This window comes from Diabrotica virgifera, chromosome 2 (genome assembly GCF_917563875.1).
Source record: "Diabrotica virgifera virgifera chromosome 2, PGI_DIABVI_V3a".
NCBI classification, from domain to species: Eukaryota; Metazoa; Arthropoda; class Insecta; order Coleoptera; family Chrysomelidae; genus Diabrotica; species Diabrotica virgifera.
In genome coordinates this window covers 10,252,260-10,269,497 of record NC_065444.1, presented here as the reverse complement: position 1 = coordinate 10,269,497, position 17,238 = coordinate 10,252,260, and the positions used below count along the sequence as shown (strand labels likewise).

At 31.1% G+C, this 17,238-nt stretch overlaps 1 protein-coding gene across 1 annotated transcript in view; it reads left to right on the top strand.

Annotated features, from left to right (window-relative positions):
- Positions 1 to 17,238, top strand: part of LOC126879951 (tyrosine-protein kinase receptor torso) — a 45,841-nt gene that overhangs the window by 15,625 nt on the left and 12,978 nt on the right. The window contains exons 2-6 of the mRNA XM_050643343.1: positions 1,864 to 1,939; positions 2,366 to 2,589; positions 11,368 to 11,605; positions 13,642 to 13,712; positions 17,029 to 17,197. Coding sequence (XP_050499300.1) covers positions 1,864 to 1,939; positions 2,366 to 2,589; positions 11,368 to 11,605; positions 13,642 to 13,712; positions 17,029 to 17,197 — 778 coding nt within the window. The remainder of the gene's footprint in view (positions 1 to 1,863; positions 1,940 to 2,365; positions 2,590 to 11,367; positions 11,606 to 13,641; positions 13,713 to 17,028; positions 17,198 to 17,238) is intronic.

The window sequence follows — 17,238 nt, the reverse complement described above, 5'->3', positions numbered from 1 at the left end:
TGAGGTGCCGAATAACAGCTTATAACCCAAGGATGGTATTAAATAGGAGTTTGACCTAGGACTTCCGGTTTTAGAGTTGCAGCCGGAAGTGCTATTTTAAAGTCGCCGAATAGTACAAACAATATATTATTTCAAAAATGAATAACCATTTTCAATGTGAATTGTAAATTGTAGAATTCCCTCATCTTCCTTAGTCTCAGCATCCGTATGGCTTGCAAATTGTAGAAGCCTCGGAGGTGTAACCAGAGAAGGTTCCCATTGTTTTCATTCTGGTGGGGTGTAGAATAGCATTATGTTGTTTTATATGCCATTAGAGTGAAAACTTAGTCTTTTTTTTAATATATTATTTCGTCTACGCAAGACGAAAACAAATATATTCTTACGGTTTCCGTTTTCATACGAGAACAAAAAATATACAGGGTGTAACAAAAATATAGGTCATAAATTTAATCACATATTCTGGGACCAAAAATAGTTCGATTGAACCTAACTTACCTTAGTGCAAATGTGCACATAAAAAAAGGTACAGCCCTTTGAAGTTACAAAATGAAAATCGATTTTTTCCAATATATCGAAAACTATTAGAGATCTTTTATTGAAAATAGAGATGTGGTATTCTTATGGTAGTAGTATCTTAAGAAAAAAGTTATAGTGAAATTTGGACACCCCATAAAAATTTTATGGGGGTTTCGTTCTTTTAAACCCCCCCAAACTTTTGTGTACGTTCCAATTTAATTATTATTGTAGTACCATTAGTTAAACACACTATTTTAAAAACTTTTTTGCCTCTTAGTACTTTTTCGAAAAGTCAGTTTTTATCGAGATATTTTGAATATTTGTCAAATCCACCACATATTTGTATATGGCTAAGTACGATTATGGAGACTTGGTAATAATATGAAAATTTATTTATGATTTACATTTTTAGGTATATTTTGAACCATATTAAAAAAGAAATAATATCTGGATAAAAAGTGCCTTTTCGAAAAAATACAAAGAGGCAAAAAAGTTTTAAAAACACTGTGTTTAACTAATGGTACCGCAGTAAAAGGAACAAGTTTAATTGGAACATACACAAACATTTGGGGGGTTTAAAGGAACAAGACCCCCATAAAATTTTTATGTAAACATATTAAAAAAGAAGCCGCAACTCGATAAAAACTGCCTTATCGAAAAAATACTAAGAGGCAAAAAAGTTTTATAAATAGTAAATTTAACTAATGGTACCACAATAATAATTTAATTGGAACGTACACAAAAGTTTGGGGGGGTTTAAAGGAACAAAACCCCCATAAAATTTTTATGGGGTGCACAAATTTCGCTATAATTCTTTTTTAAGATGTTCCTGCCATAAGAATGCCACATGTCCACTTTCAATAAAAAATCTCGAATAGTTTTCGATATATTCGAAAAAATCGATTTTCATTTTGTAACTTCAAAGGGCTGTAACTATTTTTATGTGCATATTTGTACTAAGGTAAATTAGGTTCACTCGAACTATTTTTGGTCTCAGAATATGTGATTTAATTTATGACCTGTATTTTCGTTACACCCTGTATAATTATGGTTTCATGCCTGTCTGTTCGCGAATATAACTCCTCTGTTATTAAAAGGTTAAATAACAAGTGAGATGTAGAATCAGACCTTATAACTCAAAGGTAGTATTATAGATGAGAAATTTGAAGTCGGTCTTCCGGTGTTAGAGTTGCAACCGGAAGTACTGTTTTAAAGTCGCCGAATAGTACAAGTGATATTACTATTCGACGCACCTTAGCAAGACGCAAACAAATTAATACTGTGAATGTGCAATATTAAAACGATATAATTCGTATTAAATAATTATTATTTCTTGTTGTGTTTCAGAAACATCCAAGCTGCATGCAGAAACAATGCGACTGCAAAAAACCGCCTCATAAAAAAGATAAAGTTACTTTAAATTGTAAGTATTTTTTTTACTTATTATGACTTCATACTCATACTTGAATGGCTGAAAATGTTAATAAAATATTTTATTGTGTTTCTCTAATATTCCTTCAACTAGACATTTGCCTTGGAGGAAGGGGAGAACTTCCAATGAAACATCAACCAAAAGAAATAAAAAAGATAAACCCACACTACATAAAAGATATAAATAATAACTTATATGCATTAAGTTTCTTTAATTTTCCTAACTAGTGGGTTTATTGGGTTGAATTAGTCTGTCTATGGTTTAAGTTTTATGAATTTTGGACCTTGTTGACGAGGGGAATAGTGACGAGGGGAATTTCCTCTATTCCCCCCTTAGATCCGTAGATCTGTTCCCCGTTTGTTTTTATTGAAAATTAATTATAATTATTTTATTTTTTAACAAGTTTTATGCTTTTAGCGGATTTAAGCGATAGTAATATTACCGATGTGGAAAAAGCTTCATCATCTATCATTCGCATCAATGCAACAACCCTGTACCAATCATTCGTAAATGCTCCAAGGTTGCACTGTCTGGAAACTGACTTTTTAATTCTATTTTGGCCTCTTCCAGAACAAGTAGACTACTATTACGTACGATATGTAAGCGTCGGAATGAGTACAATAATTAGGGAAACTCCTATGGTGAGTATGATACTGCTATTTATTTGTAACCGAAACGGTATTTATGAAGACCAAGAAGATGATAAAAATGTATGCAATATGTACAGGGTGTTTCATTGGGAAAGTAACATACGTTAACTGTAGAAAGAGGACACTTAGGCGGTCTCAAAAATACCATACTTAATGGGCCTTACTCCATTAATAACAAAGATACTGGGTGTTTTATCTATTTTTCCATTTTCTTAATTGGTTCATAACTTTTTAACCACACTGTATATTTCTTTTATATTTGGCACGCAAATATCATTTAAGTACAATAAACTAATTTATTTACAATTGTAAAAAATCCAGGTCCGGATTAAAAAATATTGGAAAAATGTACCAACCCAAAAACAACGCCCTGTACATTAAATTTTTTTAAAATGGGTTTTTCAGTTGAAAAGATGATAAAAAAATAAATTTAGTGGTATACTTTGAATTTTCGGCAAAATGATTTTTCTGGTGAAATTTTGAATTTGAGTTCTGAAATTAAGTGAATTGTGAGAGCTCTAAGTAGAAAAAAATTGAAACACAGCTTACAACTTGTCAACCACACTGTATATTGATTTTATATTGTTAAAAAAACCCGTTGCATATTACATTTTTTTAAAATGGATTTTGCATTTGAAAAGAGGATGAATAACAAAATTAGTCGTATAATTTGAATTTTCGGCAAAATGATTTTTCTGGTAAAATTTTGAATTTGAATTCTGAAATTATGTCAATTGCGAGAGCTCTAAGTAGAAAAAATTAAAATGCGACTTAATTTTAATTAATACCATTATTTAATCTAAATTGTTAAAATGTTAATATTTTAGTGTTTTTTTATTATGTGTGAAAAATAGTTTTTGCGAATATTCATCTTTAAATAATGAATAAATAATAAAGGGTCAATAAAGAATACATCACTTTAATCAACAAAATATCTAAAAATTATAACAAAACGGCGAAAATTTGCAGCATAATAACTATTCAAAACTAAAGTACTTATTCAAAATGATCGCCATTAAAAATTATTATTTTTTTTATACGTAGATACGGTAAATTTTTGTAGATATGTACCTAGTGTCATGTGTAGTGTGTGTGTTGAGTAAGTGTCTTGTTACTTTGCAAATTGTCATTGTCTTTGCAAAGAGACGCTAATTGTATCCAAACGTCTGCGGTCCCTCCGGTGAGTATCGATCCCACAAGGACATAAACTATTTTCATTTATTAATTTATTATAAACAAAAAATTTCTGACCCTGGTGAGATTCGAACTCACGACCTTTCGATCCAAAGGTAGGCGCTCTTACCACTGAGCCACAGAGAGGTCTTCAAAAATTATTGTTATGTGTGTAAATGTTAATATTTTACCAATTTAGATTAAATAATGGTATTAATTAAAATTAAGTCATATTTTAATTTATTACACTTTGAGCTTCGCAATTCACATAATTTTAGAATTCAAATTCAAAATTTTACCAGAAAAATCATTTTGCCGAAAATTCAAAGTATACCACTAATTTTGTTTTTCATCCTCTTTTCAAATGCCTAATCCATTTAAAAAAAAAATTAATATACAAGGTGTTTTTTTAAGTCGGAACATTTATACAATATCTTTTAATCCGGACCTGGATTTTTAATAATTGTAAATAAATTAATTGATTGGACACCTGAAGGAATATTCGCGTGTTAAATATAAAATCAATATACAGTGTGGTTAACAAGTTGTAAGCTGTATTTCAATTTTTTTCCACTTAGAGCTCGCAATTCACTTAATTTCGGAATTCAAATTCAAAATTTCACCAGAAAAATCGTTTTGCCGAAAATTCAAAGTATACCTCTGAATTTAGTTTTTTATCCTCTTTTCAACTGAAAAATCCATTTTAAAAAAATTTAATGTACAGGGTGTTGTTTTTGGGTCGGAACATTTTTCCAATATTTTTTAATCCGGTCCTGGATTTTTACAATTTTAAATAAATTAATCTATTGTACACTTTAAATGATATTTGCGTGCCAAATATAAAATAAATATACAGTATGGTTAAAAAGTTATGAACCAATTAAGAAAATGGCAAAATAGATAAAACACCCAGTATCTTTGTTATTAATGGAGTAAGACCCATTAAGTATGATATTTTTGAGACTGCTTAAGTGTCCTCTTTCTACAGTTAACGTATGTTACTTTCCCAATGAAACACCCTGTATAAATAGTTTATGAAATGAGCAGTCCCAGATCTAGTCCATTCTTTCACGGTTTTTGCTCTAAATTTTAAAGAACCGCTTGGATTGGCATGAAATTTGGCATACGTATAGCTTACATGTCAAAGAAAAAAAGTGATATTGTGCCAATGTGTGCTTTTGCCCTGGGGGTGACTTTCACCCCCTTTTTGGGGTGAAAAAATATATGTCCAAAATAAGTGCGGAAATGGATAAACTGACTAATTTTAAGTAACTTTTGTTCTATAGAGCTTTTTCGCCAAGTCAACACTTTTCGAGTTATTTGCGAGTGAATATGTTCATGTTTCAACAAAATAACCACATTTTAGACGGTTTTTCGCAAATAACTCAAAAAGTAAGTACTTTGTCGAAAAAAACGTTCTTAGTAAAAATATAGCCTATAAAAAAAGTAAAAAAATGGTGTACACGTTAGGTCTGTGGATCTTGTAGATCCAGAGTTATAGCTAATGAAAAATAGATTAATATTCACCAAATTTCAAATAGAATATTTCGACGTGAAATATCCAAAAAATTTAGCACTTTTTGGGAAAAACCCATTATAACTTTTTTAAAAAGTGTTTAAAAAAGCTTTATTTCTGTTTTTACAAAAAGTTTCTAGCATTAAATTTAAGCAAGTTACGCTCAAAATAAAGTTGGTCACTTTTGTTTTTGCAAAAAAAAATCGGGAAGACCACCCCCTAATTAGCAACTTAAATGAAATTAATCGTTAGCGCTCCACAAATTATTTTACTTATGTTGTGTTTATATGATCTGTAAGTTTTATCGATTTAAAGTGCTTATTTTTGAAAAAATTTGGTTTCAAAATAAAATTTTTAAAAATTTAAATTTTGAAAAATATGCTTTTTTTCAAAATAACTTAAAAATTGTTAGAGATACCAAAAATCTCGAAAAACAAAAAAAAGTCAGATGTGCTTTTCTGAATATCATGTATTTTTTGTTTTTCTGTTAGACAAAAATTGATCGAGATTTGGTGTTTCTAAATTTGCATACATTCGTGATAAGTGACTCGTTCAACCCCTTTTAACTACAGTCCTTTCAATAATCAGGACTTTGAACTGATCAAACTTACAGATCATATAAACAATATATACACGAATCAAGAAACTTGTGAAGTCGTAACGATTAAGTTCATGTAAGATACTAATTAGGGGGTGATTTTCTCGATTTTTTTACCAAAACCAAAAGGGACTAACTTTATTTTGAGCGTAACTTGTTTAATTTTGATGCTAGAATTTTTCTTTATTAAACAAAAATGAAGCTGTTTTTAAACACTTTAAATAAGTTGTAATGAGTTTTCCCCGAAATGTGCTTCATTTTTGGTTATTTCTCGTTAAAGTATCCCATTTGGAATTTGACGAATATGAACCTACTTTTCATTAGCTATAACTCTGCTTCTACTAAGTGAAGAGACGTGATATATACACCATTTTTTTTTTAATATTTTATAGGCTATATTTTTCCTAAGAATGTTTTTTCGACAAAATACTTACTATTTGAGTTATTTGCAAAAAACCGTCTAAAAGCGTGGTTATTTTGTTGAAAAAATTAACATATTCACTGCCAAATAACTCGAAAAGTATTGACATTGAAAAAACTCTATAGAACAAAAGTTACTTAAAATTAGCCAGTTTATCCATTTCCTGACTTTCTTTGGACGAATATTTTTTGTGAAAACCACCCCCAGGGCAAAAGCACATATCGGCACAATATCACTTTTTTTCTTTGACTTGTTAGCTATGTGTATGCCACATTTCATGTCAATCCAAGCGGTTCTTTAAAATTTAGAGGTTTTGCAATATTTTACCGTTAAAGAACGGACTAATCCGTAAATCTGAAGACCTATACAAACAGTGGAACCAATTTCTGGGTACATCCTTAATCTCTGCCTTTTACAATTTATAAGGCAAGCAGACGACGAATAAAGGAGATGAAAGGGACTCTATAATATGCAGTCACATTCCGTCCATTCGCCTAAGAAATAATTCCTTTAAAAGTTGGTTCCGTGTACCTACTCATAATATGAGTAAACTGAGAAAATAAGAGACAGCTTGTATTTTATTCTTAACTAGCTGAACTATGTGATTAGCGCTAATTCTACAGCCCCTCTGATGTTCTCTGGGTAGAGTAAAACGTACGTAGGGGATAATTGATCATCTCTGAATCGAAATGAAATGCTGCCTTTCATTAAATAGCTTATATAGTTTATACCTACCTACTACAAATGGTTTTGTCTGAAATAAGAGTCCCGAATCATCTGATACTGCTAATTAAAAGATTAAACGATAAAAATTATGCCAGAGTTAGAGTAAATGGAAAATTAACCGAAACTTTCAGAGTCACTAAGGGCGTGAGACAAGGCTGCATACTAAAGCCAATTCTATTCAACATGTATAGTGAATGAATAATGCGGAAAGCTACTGAGGACTGGAACGGTGGCGTCACTATCGGCGGGAAGAAGATTTGCAGTTTGAGATGGCTTTCTTGGAAGATATTGAATTACTGACAATACTTTTTAAAATTGAAACTGTTTTTTTTTTCATTAAAATAACAGTTCTATTTGTATCACTGTATCTATTTATCGTTTCTTTTTGGTGATTATAGAAAAAAATTAAAACATGCAGATATTTTATCCAGCAGTCTATTTATAGGGGAGTGCAATAAGAACGAAAACATGCATTGTTTCGGAAAAATTCAAACAAGCTTATATTTTTCTAAAACTTTTTTTGTTAGTTTATATACTTGTTAAAGTAAAAAGTTCTACTCGCAGATTTGGCCGCTAATTGTTTATTAATTGTTTAATCAATAACAATTATTGTGTATAAATAATTTTAAAAATATCGTTAAATTCATCATTTAACTTTGATCAAATGTGTTTCTATTTTGTTTTTGATTATGCTGAATCCGAATATGGCATTGCAATTTGAAAATTCTTATACAGAAGCTCTTATACAGTATGTCTGCGTAGCTAGGAACCACATGGAAAACTTTTTTTATTATCAATTTTACGAAAAAAAGTTATTCTTCATAAAATGCTCTGGATAGTCAAAAATCTAAAACTCAAGTACCAGATATCAAATTTTATCAATTTTATACGAGTTATGTCAAAAATATGAATTTCGTTAAAGAGTAAAGTACCTTTATATTCCAGAATATCAAAAAATGATATTATGAAAAGTTGTTTGAAATTAAAAACTATGTTTAAATATACAATTACATCATTCTAATCGAAAAAATTTTTTTCAATTTTTTCTCAAATTACGGATACTCATCATCATTTTATTACAATTATGAGAACTATTTTATTATCAATTTTACGAATAAAGTTATTCTTCATAAAATATTCTAGCTGGTCTAAAATCTAAGATACAACCGTCAGATATCAAAATTTTTTAATTTTATACGAGATATGTAAAAAATATGAATTTTTCTTAAGAGTTAAGTGCCTTTATTATTCACAACATTTTAATTACAAGAATGTAATTGAACACTTAAACACAATTTTTAATTCCAAACAACTTTTCTTAATAACAATTTTCGATATTTTGAAATGTAAACGTACTTTACTCTTGAGTGAAATTCATATTTTTTGACATATCTCGTATAAAATTAATTAAATTTGATATTAATTTGATGATTGCATCTTAGATTACATATGATGCGGAGTATTTTATAAAAAATAACTTTTTCGTACTTCCGGGCCTAAAGTGACAACTTCACTCCCTTGTGACAGGTACTAAAGTGTCACATTTAATCCCTCCGGGATTAAATATTGACGAAACTCCCGGAACGATTAAATCACAAACAAACGAATTTAAGGGATATTTTATTGAAAAATATAATTAATTAGAATGGTAATTAACGTTAATATTCAAATTAATATTGTGACAGTTCGTCATATTGACCAGTCTTTCCTGGGTTAATGCAGCAGGTAACTGACGAGTAACAGATAGGTCCTTTTCATATTGAACTGGTGTTTGTTTCGAAGATCCTGCGGAAACAGGAAGCGAGAATGAGGACTGTGGCATAACTATAGTGGACGAATCGGCGACTTGACCAAATATTTTATCTGAAATTTTTTGTTTATTTTTAATAGACGATTCAATATATCCCTCGGCCACGTTGGAGGATTTCCATCCTCCATGTCTCTTCAGCACGTCTATTGTTGCTCCCGAATCAGCTAACAAAGACGCAGATGTGCGTCTAAAACAATGTCCCGTATAAGACGTCGCATTTTCTAATTTCAAGAAAGCTGCTATTTGCCGTGGAATTGTACCAAACATGTTTTTTCCTACTACTCGCGTAGTACATTCTTTGTTGATGTATTGAACAAAAAATTTTGAATGAGTTGTCCCTGTCTTTCGCAATGCCACATATTTCCGAAATATCGCCACAAAACTGATGGCACTGTTTTCTGAATTTTTGATCACAAAATTTCGGTCAATTTTATTTTTGGTGTTTCTAATCGCAATTAGGAAGGAATCGCCCAAATCTCTCACATCGTCGATTTCTAAATCAACCAACTCTTTTCCACGACAAGCTCCCGCAACGCCCAAAATAAGTGCAACCTACAAAAAAATTGATTTCTTAAAATTTCTGAATATAAAAAAATTTCCAAATTTACCTTAAGCATTAAATATTTATCATCCGGAGCCTCCCGTAAGAACTGATCTACCTGCTCAGACGTGAGAATTCTTGACTTCTTTGGCTTAAATCCCTCATTTCTTCTCTTCAAAAAAGCTAATAATTTTGGAAATTTACTTATATCAATATCTTCTCTAATGTTAATAACCGATTTCAGCATTGAGTAATGTGCCCAGAGAGTTGAGGCACAAACCGCTTTTGATTTATCATCGAAGTAGACTAACAGCGCATTTTCAGTAGGTTGTCTCACATTTTTTAAGCGGCACCACTTTTTAAAAGCATCGTACTGCTGCTCGTATAGTTTTCTAGATTTCGGTGGTAACAATTCTTCACCTACTTCGGCTGCTCTTTTATCAATATCAGATACACCTTCTTCACTCATGATACCAATAATTATCAATAACAATGTTTCTTTACAATGACACTAGTAATGACAATGTTTCTAAATTATAACTGTCACAACGCAATGTTACTATGGTAACTTATTTTAAAGACAGTTTATTAAATGAGTTGAAGAGAGAAAAAACTGATTGAAATTATTGAAATAATTAATAAAATCATACCGGAAGTACGAAAAGTATCGTATATACCTTGCGACTGAAGTACATTTAATCCTTCAGGTAAATTATGGCCCTCCCTGCGGTCGGGCCATAAACTTTACCTTCAGGATTAAATGTACTACTTCAGTCCCGCGGTATATAATGTACTATTTTTCGTAAAACTGATAATAAAAAAGTTATCAATAGGTTCCAAGTTACGCAGACATACTGTATGAGCTAAAAAAATTTTTTTTGCTGGACATTTATTATTGTTGAAGCGTATTATTAAATGTATTTTAGGTAAGTTTTACAAAAAAAAGTTTTGATCATTTTGTATAAACATTTTTTTAGCTGGTATTTTCGGTTTTTGGATTACATTTTTGTTATCTTTCTTAATTTTCTCAAAAAGAAATAGTGTATTTCATTTCTAAAGTAAAATAATTAGTGCATTTTAAAGATTACATCCTAAGCTTTAAAGAAGCACTTATAAAACTGTAATAGATATGTTCAAACTTGAGTAATACCGTCTTAAAGTGGTGGTAATTCTATAAAACTACGAAGATTTCAAAAATTACATTTTTTGAGACGTTTCATTTGAATTAAATTTTTGAGATTTTTTTTTGAATGAAACATCATTTAGTAAGATGTTTGAAAGGTGAGTTGTGCAAAATTGAGAGTTCTATAAGAAAAATTGTATTAGTTACACATTTTTAAATCATTTTTAAACAAAATTCATGTAAGGCTCACTTTCCGCCCACACCGTACTTATGTCCATACATTTTATTTTTTTTTATTATAACCATAAGATATCTTAATTATTCTTCTTTCATGTTCAATTTGTAAAATTTCATTTGATCTATTAGTTAAAGAATTACATTAAAATAACTCAACCGTGCACTTCGCCGTACGCTAGTTTACAGTGCGCCAATGTTTGTGAGAAGGAAGACTTTAGCGTTATAAATAAAAAATTATAGAAGATACAGATCTAATTTTAGAAAATTCTTTATATAAGGTTTTTTTGTAAAATTTTCTGAATTTTTCAATGTTCAAGTCAGTTTTTTTCTAAAATTTATATTTTCGGAGTTATTTAAAAAGACATCTAATTTCGTAGTTCATTTGTTTAATAAAAAATGAAGCACCCACTTCTCGAGTAGAAATTTTTGATATGTTGTTTATTAAACATTTCTTAATGAAATTACAAAAAGTTCTGTCTTGTTTAATTTTTTCCGAAGTGAAATCTATATGCACTCCCCTATTAGTCAGAGATATACAGTATTAGATTTGCTGGTTGTAAGACAAAATAAAAGAGTACTACTTGAGTTCCTCGTTCTCTTACTACTGCTTTTTATTTATTTTAGACAAGATGTAGATATATAGCTCTCAAGGATCTAGAACCGGACACAATATATAGTATAGAACTTCAAGGATTTATTTTTAAACCAAAACGACAAACTCAACGTGTACGAAGCCATCCCATCTTAATAAGTACTAGAAAGGAACATGTAACTGTAGGACGTATTAATCATTTTTGGCTCAGCAAATTTGAGTTTAAAGAAAAAAAATATTCCGCTAATGTGCAGTGGGATGGAGGAAGAGGTAGGTCGAATGGTAAAGTACTTAAAATTAATTTTATTTTACTGTTGATTTGATTAAATTTAATTTACTTTCATCTTGCGATTCCATGCGATTTCCTTTTAATTAATTTGTTGGTTGTCCTTTCATTATAATCATTAACATCTACCATTTCCTTTTCTCTGCCATTTTGCTCCATTATTTCGCTCCAATGCTCACTGTCCCGCGTTTTCCCATTTGCTCTTCTCTTCTGCCTCATCATTTTTCTCTTCCCAGCTGCTCTTTTCTTCCTCTTCTGATATTGCCATCTCTCACCTATATACAGGGTGTCCAGAAACTCTACCGACAAACGAAGACAGGAGATTCTTCAGATAATTTTAAGATAATTTAACCCAATTCACTTAGTCCGAAAATGCTTCCTAAGGGAGCTAGAGCAGAATGCTTCTATTTAGAAAAACAAAAATTGGTGCGCGTATTTATCTTCAAGATATAAATCTAATCCATCTATTGCAAATTTCTAGTACCGATCATAGGCGTCCGTTTTAGGTAGGGCAACGGTTATTTTATCGCATAACTTTTTTATCTTTAACTTTTATGCATTTCTGACACTGGATTATTAAATTGTAAAGTATTCTAGTACTAAAAGGTACTCTTGTTTTAAATCGGTAGGACACACCGTTTTCTAGAAAAATCGATTTGAAAATTTTTCGCTTTATGAATTAAAACAAAAATTAAAAAAAAACTGTTTAGAAAGACGAAAACTGGTACATTTATTTATATTCCAGAGATAAATCGATTTCATTAATTGCGAATTTCTAGTACTGGTCATAGGCGTCCGTTTTGGGTAGATCAACTGTTATTTTATAGCATACCTTTCTTGTCTTGAATTTTTGAGCATTTTTGACACTAGATTATTAAATTATGAGGTATTCGAGTACTAAAAGTTACTCTTACTTTATGTTGGTAAAATACTTCGTTTTTTGTTGAAAGGTTCTTTCAATTTTTTTTTCAAATTCCAAAAACGAAAAACTTTCAAATCGATTTTTCTAGAAAACGGTGTGTCCTACCGACTTAAAACAAGAGTACCTTTAAGTACTAGAATACCTCACAATTTGATAATCTGGTGTCAAAAATGCATAAAAGTTAAGGACAAAAAAGTTATGCGATAAAATACCCGTTGCTCTACCCAAAACGGACGCCTATGACCGGTACTAGAAATTTGCAATGGATGGAATCGATTCATCTCTGAAAAGTAAATATGCATACCAATTTTCGTTTTTCTAAATAGAAGCGTTCTAGAGGTATTTAAGAAAAACTAATTTCATGACGCCATCTTCAAAGAGCTCTAGCTCCCTTAAGAAGCATTTTCGGACTAGGTGAATTGGGCTGAATTATCTTAAAATTATCTAAGGAATCTCCTGTCTTCGTTTGTCGGTAGAGTTTCTGGAGACCCTGTATAGGTAATGACGCTTTTTTTATTAGTCCATTTTTCTTCCCACGAGTTGGGTCGGTCCTTTATTCCAGCGTGACAGTGCGCCCATTTTTCCCTTTGGGCCATGCACCCTTTCAGCACGATGGCGTTACACCTCGAGGTTGGGGTGGCGCTATATTAGAATGATGCGTATCAGAATAATGCAGTCTACTTAAGTGGCGAAATTGGGGAAATTCCCCTTCACATGGGGAAATTCTGTCAGCTTAGAATTTCTCAAAAGAGATAAGCAAAAGGTATAGATACGAAAGCCTCATCTAAATGGCGAAAAAGGATATTCAGTTGTGCCCTGGTTTACTTATTGGTTAAAAACTCGAAGAGAAGTTCTGGCAACCCCTCTAAGTCCTAGGAAGCTAGGATTTAATGGAATCACATAAAAGAAATTGACTGGGATTGATGGTTTTTAAGTCTAAGTAAACTAAAAGTTTTGTTTTTTCTTTCAGATATAAACACGATTAAAATCAAGATGAGTAGTTTCAAATCTAGACTGAAAACAAACAAAATAGAATAGGAAAAAAGTAATGAATTGTTATAAATAAGATAAACCATAGTTTTTTTTTCTTATTTTCAGATCCTCCTTGTTTTTATAAGTTAACTTACTTCACACCTGCGGGAGATTATGAGGAAATCAACATTGATCCAGTAAGTGTTTTATGAATTTCATAAGTCCTAGGAAAATATTCCAACATGCGATCTCAGAGAACCCATATGAAACGAGTCTTTTGTACTCTAATACAGAGTATGGTATAAATGAATGTAGGCAAATCCAAATCAAAACTTCCGATCTTTTCGGTATAAAATAAACTATTTATACCGTAAGTATAGTATAGTATAGTATAGTATAGTATAGTATAGTATAGTAAGTATAGTATAGTATAAGACGAAACCGTCTATTTTCATTTATACCATACTCTGTATTAGAGTACAAAAGACTCGTTTCATATGGGTTCTCTGAGATCGTATGTTAGAATATTTTCCTAGCGGCGCCTTTTGATATATGGGTTAACAGAGAACTTGATTCGTGTCGACATTAAATTCACTTATTCCCCGTTAGAGGTCGTTCTAACCTTGCTACACTATAAATAGTTTAGTTTATACCGAGAAGATCGGAAGTTTTGATTTGGATTTGTCTTCTTGCATAGCCTTCTTAACAACGGGTAGACCTAGAAATAGCTATCGAAGGATGGCAGGAGTTATTTAACGGTAAAATATTGCAAAACCTCTAAATTTTAAAGAACCGCTTGGATTGACATGAAATTTGGCATACACATAGCTAACAAGTCAAACAAAAAAAGTGATATTGTGCCGATATGTGCTTTTGCCCTGGGGGGTGGTTTTCACCCCCTCTTGGGGTGAAAAAATGGTCGTCCAAAGAAAGTCAGGAAATGGATAAACTGGCTAATTTTAAGTAACTTTTGTTCTATAGAGTTTTTTCACTAAGTCAATATTTTTCGAGTTATTTGGCCGTGAATATGTTCATTTTTTCAACAAAATAACCACGCTTTTAGACGGTTTTTCGCAAATAACTCAAATAGTAAGTATTTTGTCGAAAAAATATTCCTAGCAAAAATATAGCCTGTAAAAAATTTAAAAAAAATGGTGTATATATCACGTCTCTACACCTAGTAGAAGCAGAGTTATAGCTAATGAAAAATAGGTTCATATTCGTCAAATTCCAAATGGAATACTTTAACGTGAAATAACCAAAAATTAAGCACATTTCGAGGAAAACTCATTACAACTTATTTAAAGTGTTTAAAAAAGCTTCATTTTTGTTTTATAAAAAAAATTTCTAGCATCAAAATTAAACAAGTTACGCTCAAAATAATGTTAGTCCCTTTTGGTTTTGGTAAAAAAATCGAGAAAATCACCCCCTAATTAGTATCTTAAATGAACTTAATCGTTACGACTTCACAAGTTTCTTGACTCGTGTATATATTGTTTATATGATCTGTAAGTTTCATCGGTTCAAAGTCCTTATTATTGAAAGGGCCGTAGTTAAAAGGAGTTGAACGAGTCACTGATCACGAATGTATGCAAATTTAGAAACACCAAATCTTAATCAATTTTTGTCTACAGAAAAACAAAAAAAATACATGATATTCAGAAAAGCAAATCTGACTTTTTTTGTTTCTCGAGATATTTGGTATCTCGTAAAAATTTTTAAGTTATTTTGAAAAAAAAAGCATATTTTTCAAAATTAAAATTTTTAAAAATTTTACTTTGAAACCAAATTTTTTCAAAAATAAGCACTTTGAATCGATGAAACTTACAGATCATATAAACACAACATAAGTAAAATAATTTGTAGAGCGGTAACGATTAATTTAATTTAAGTTGCTAATTAGGGGGTGGTCTTCCCGATTTTTTTTGCAAAAACAAAAGGGACCATCTTTATTTTGAGCGTAACTTGCTGAAATTTAATGCTAGAAATTTTTTGTAAAAAACAGAAATAAACACTTTAAAATTTTAAACACTTTAAAAAAGTTATAATGGGTTTTCCCCAAAAAGTACTTAATTTTTTGGATATTTCACGTCGAAATATTCTATTTGAAATTTGGTGAATATGAATCTATTTTTCATTGGCTATAATTCTGGTTCTGCGGGATCCAGAGACCTAACGCGTACACCATTTTTTTACTTTTTTATAGGCTATATTTTTGCTAAGAACGTTTTTTTCGACAAAATACTTACTTTTTAAATTATTTGCGGAGAACCGTCTAAAAATGTGGTTATTTTGTTGAAAAATGAACATATTCACTCGCAAATAACTCGAAAAATGTTGACTTGGCGAAAAAGCTCTATAGAACAAAAGTTACTTAAAATTAGTCAGTTTACCCATTTCCGGACTTATTTTGGACATATATTTTTTCACCCCCGAGATGGGGTAACAGTCACCCCCAGGGCAAAAGCACACATCGGCACCATATCACTTTTTTTTTCTTTGACGTGTAAGCTATACGTATGCCAAATTTCATGTCAATCCAAGCGGTTCTTTAAAATTTAGAGCAAAAACCCTGAAAGAATGGACTAGAGACAGATTTAAATCAAAACGAAACCGTCTATTTTTATTAATGGTAGGGGAGCCCAAGCGGGGATTTTTGCAGTTACTCGAGCGCGTCAGATTATCATATGGGAGAAACCTGGTACCCTGCAGATGTACCTCTACCATATATTAGCTCTTAACACAGGGGAGTTCGTTAAGCGGGGCCCGAAAAAAAAATCTACCCTTAAAAAAACTCGAAATTGTCAGATTAAGATAAGGTAAGTTAAGTACATGCAAAAGAGTGTATATTTCAAAAATCTGACGATTTGAGCAGGGCATAAGGAAATGGGCGAGTCCCAAAGTTTCACAAGAAAAAGGCGAATATTTCGCAAAATGAACGACAGATCGAAAAACTAAAAAATATATGCTCAATATTTTTAAAAAATCTATCGAATGATACCAAACACGACTTCCCACGGAGAGGGGTGGGGGGTAAATTTAATATTTTAAATACGGATCCCAGGATATTTCGCGAAATGAACATCAGATCGAAAAACTGTAAAATACACTTATTTAATATTTTTAAAAAATCTATCGAATGGCACCAAACACGACCCCCCACGGAGATGGGGTGGGGGTTACTTTAAAATCTTAAATAGGAGCCCCCATTTTTTATTGCAGATTTGGATTCCTTACGAAAAAATAAGTAACTTTTATTTTAAACATTTTTTCGAATTATGCATAGATGCTGTTATAATAGGAAAAAACGATTGTTGGAAATGGAAAATTAAATTTAAAAATGGCAAGCGCCCACTAAAATGGAAAATGTTACTTAACTTTTTTTGGTTTTAGGACCTACTCTTCACAACCCAATAGGTCTCCAAAGCGCTCGAGTGACTGCACATTTAGCATACTTTGCTCCCCTACCATAATGTTATATTATTAAAATACAATTACTTATTTCAATTCTAGTTCGAACTGGATTACACTTGGACTATACCAAATCTTAAAGTTGGATCAAATTATCAAATAGCATTAACACCGTATACATCTCCCGATGATGAATTAGAAGGTCCAAAAACGTGGTTAAACATCACTACACCCACGTGTATTGAAACTTTTCATAGTACCAAAAAGTGCGGTAAGAATAATTATTATCTTTAAGTAACTCATAACTATACC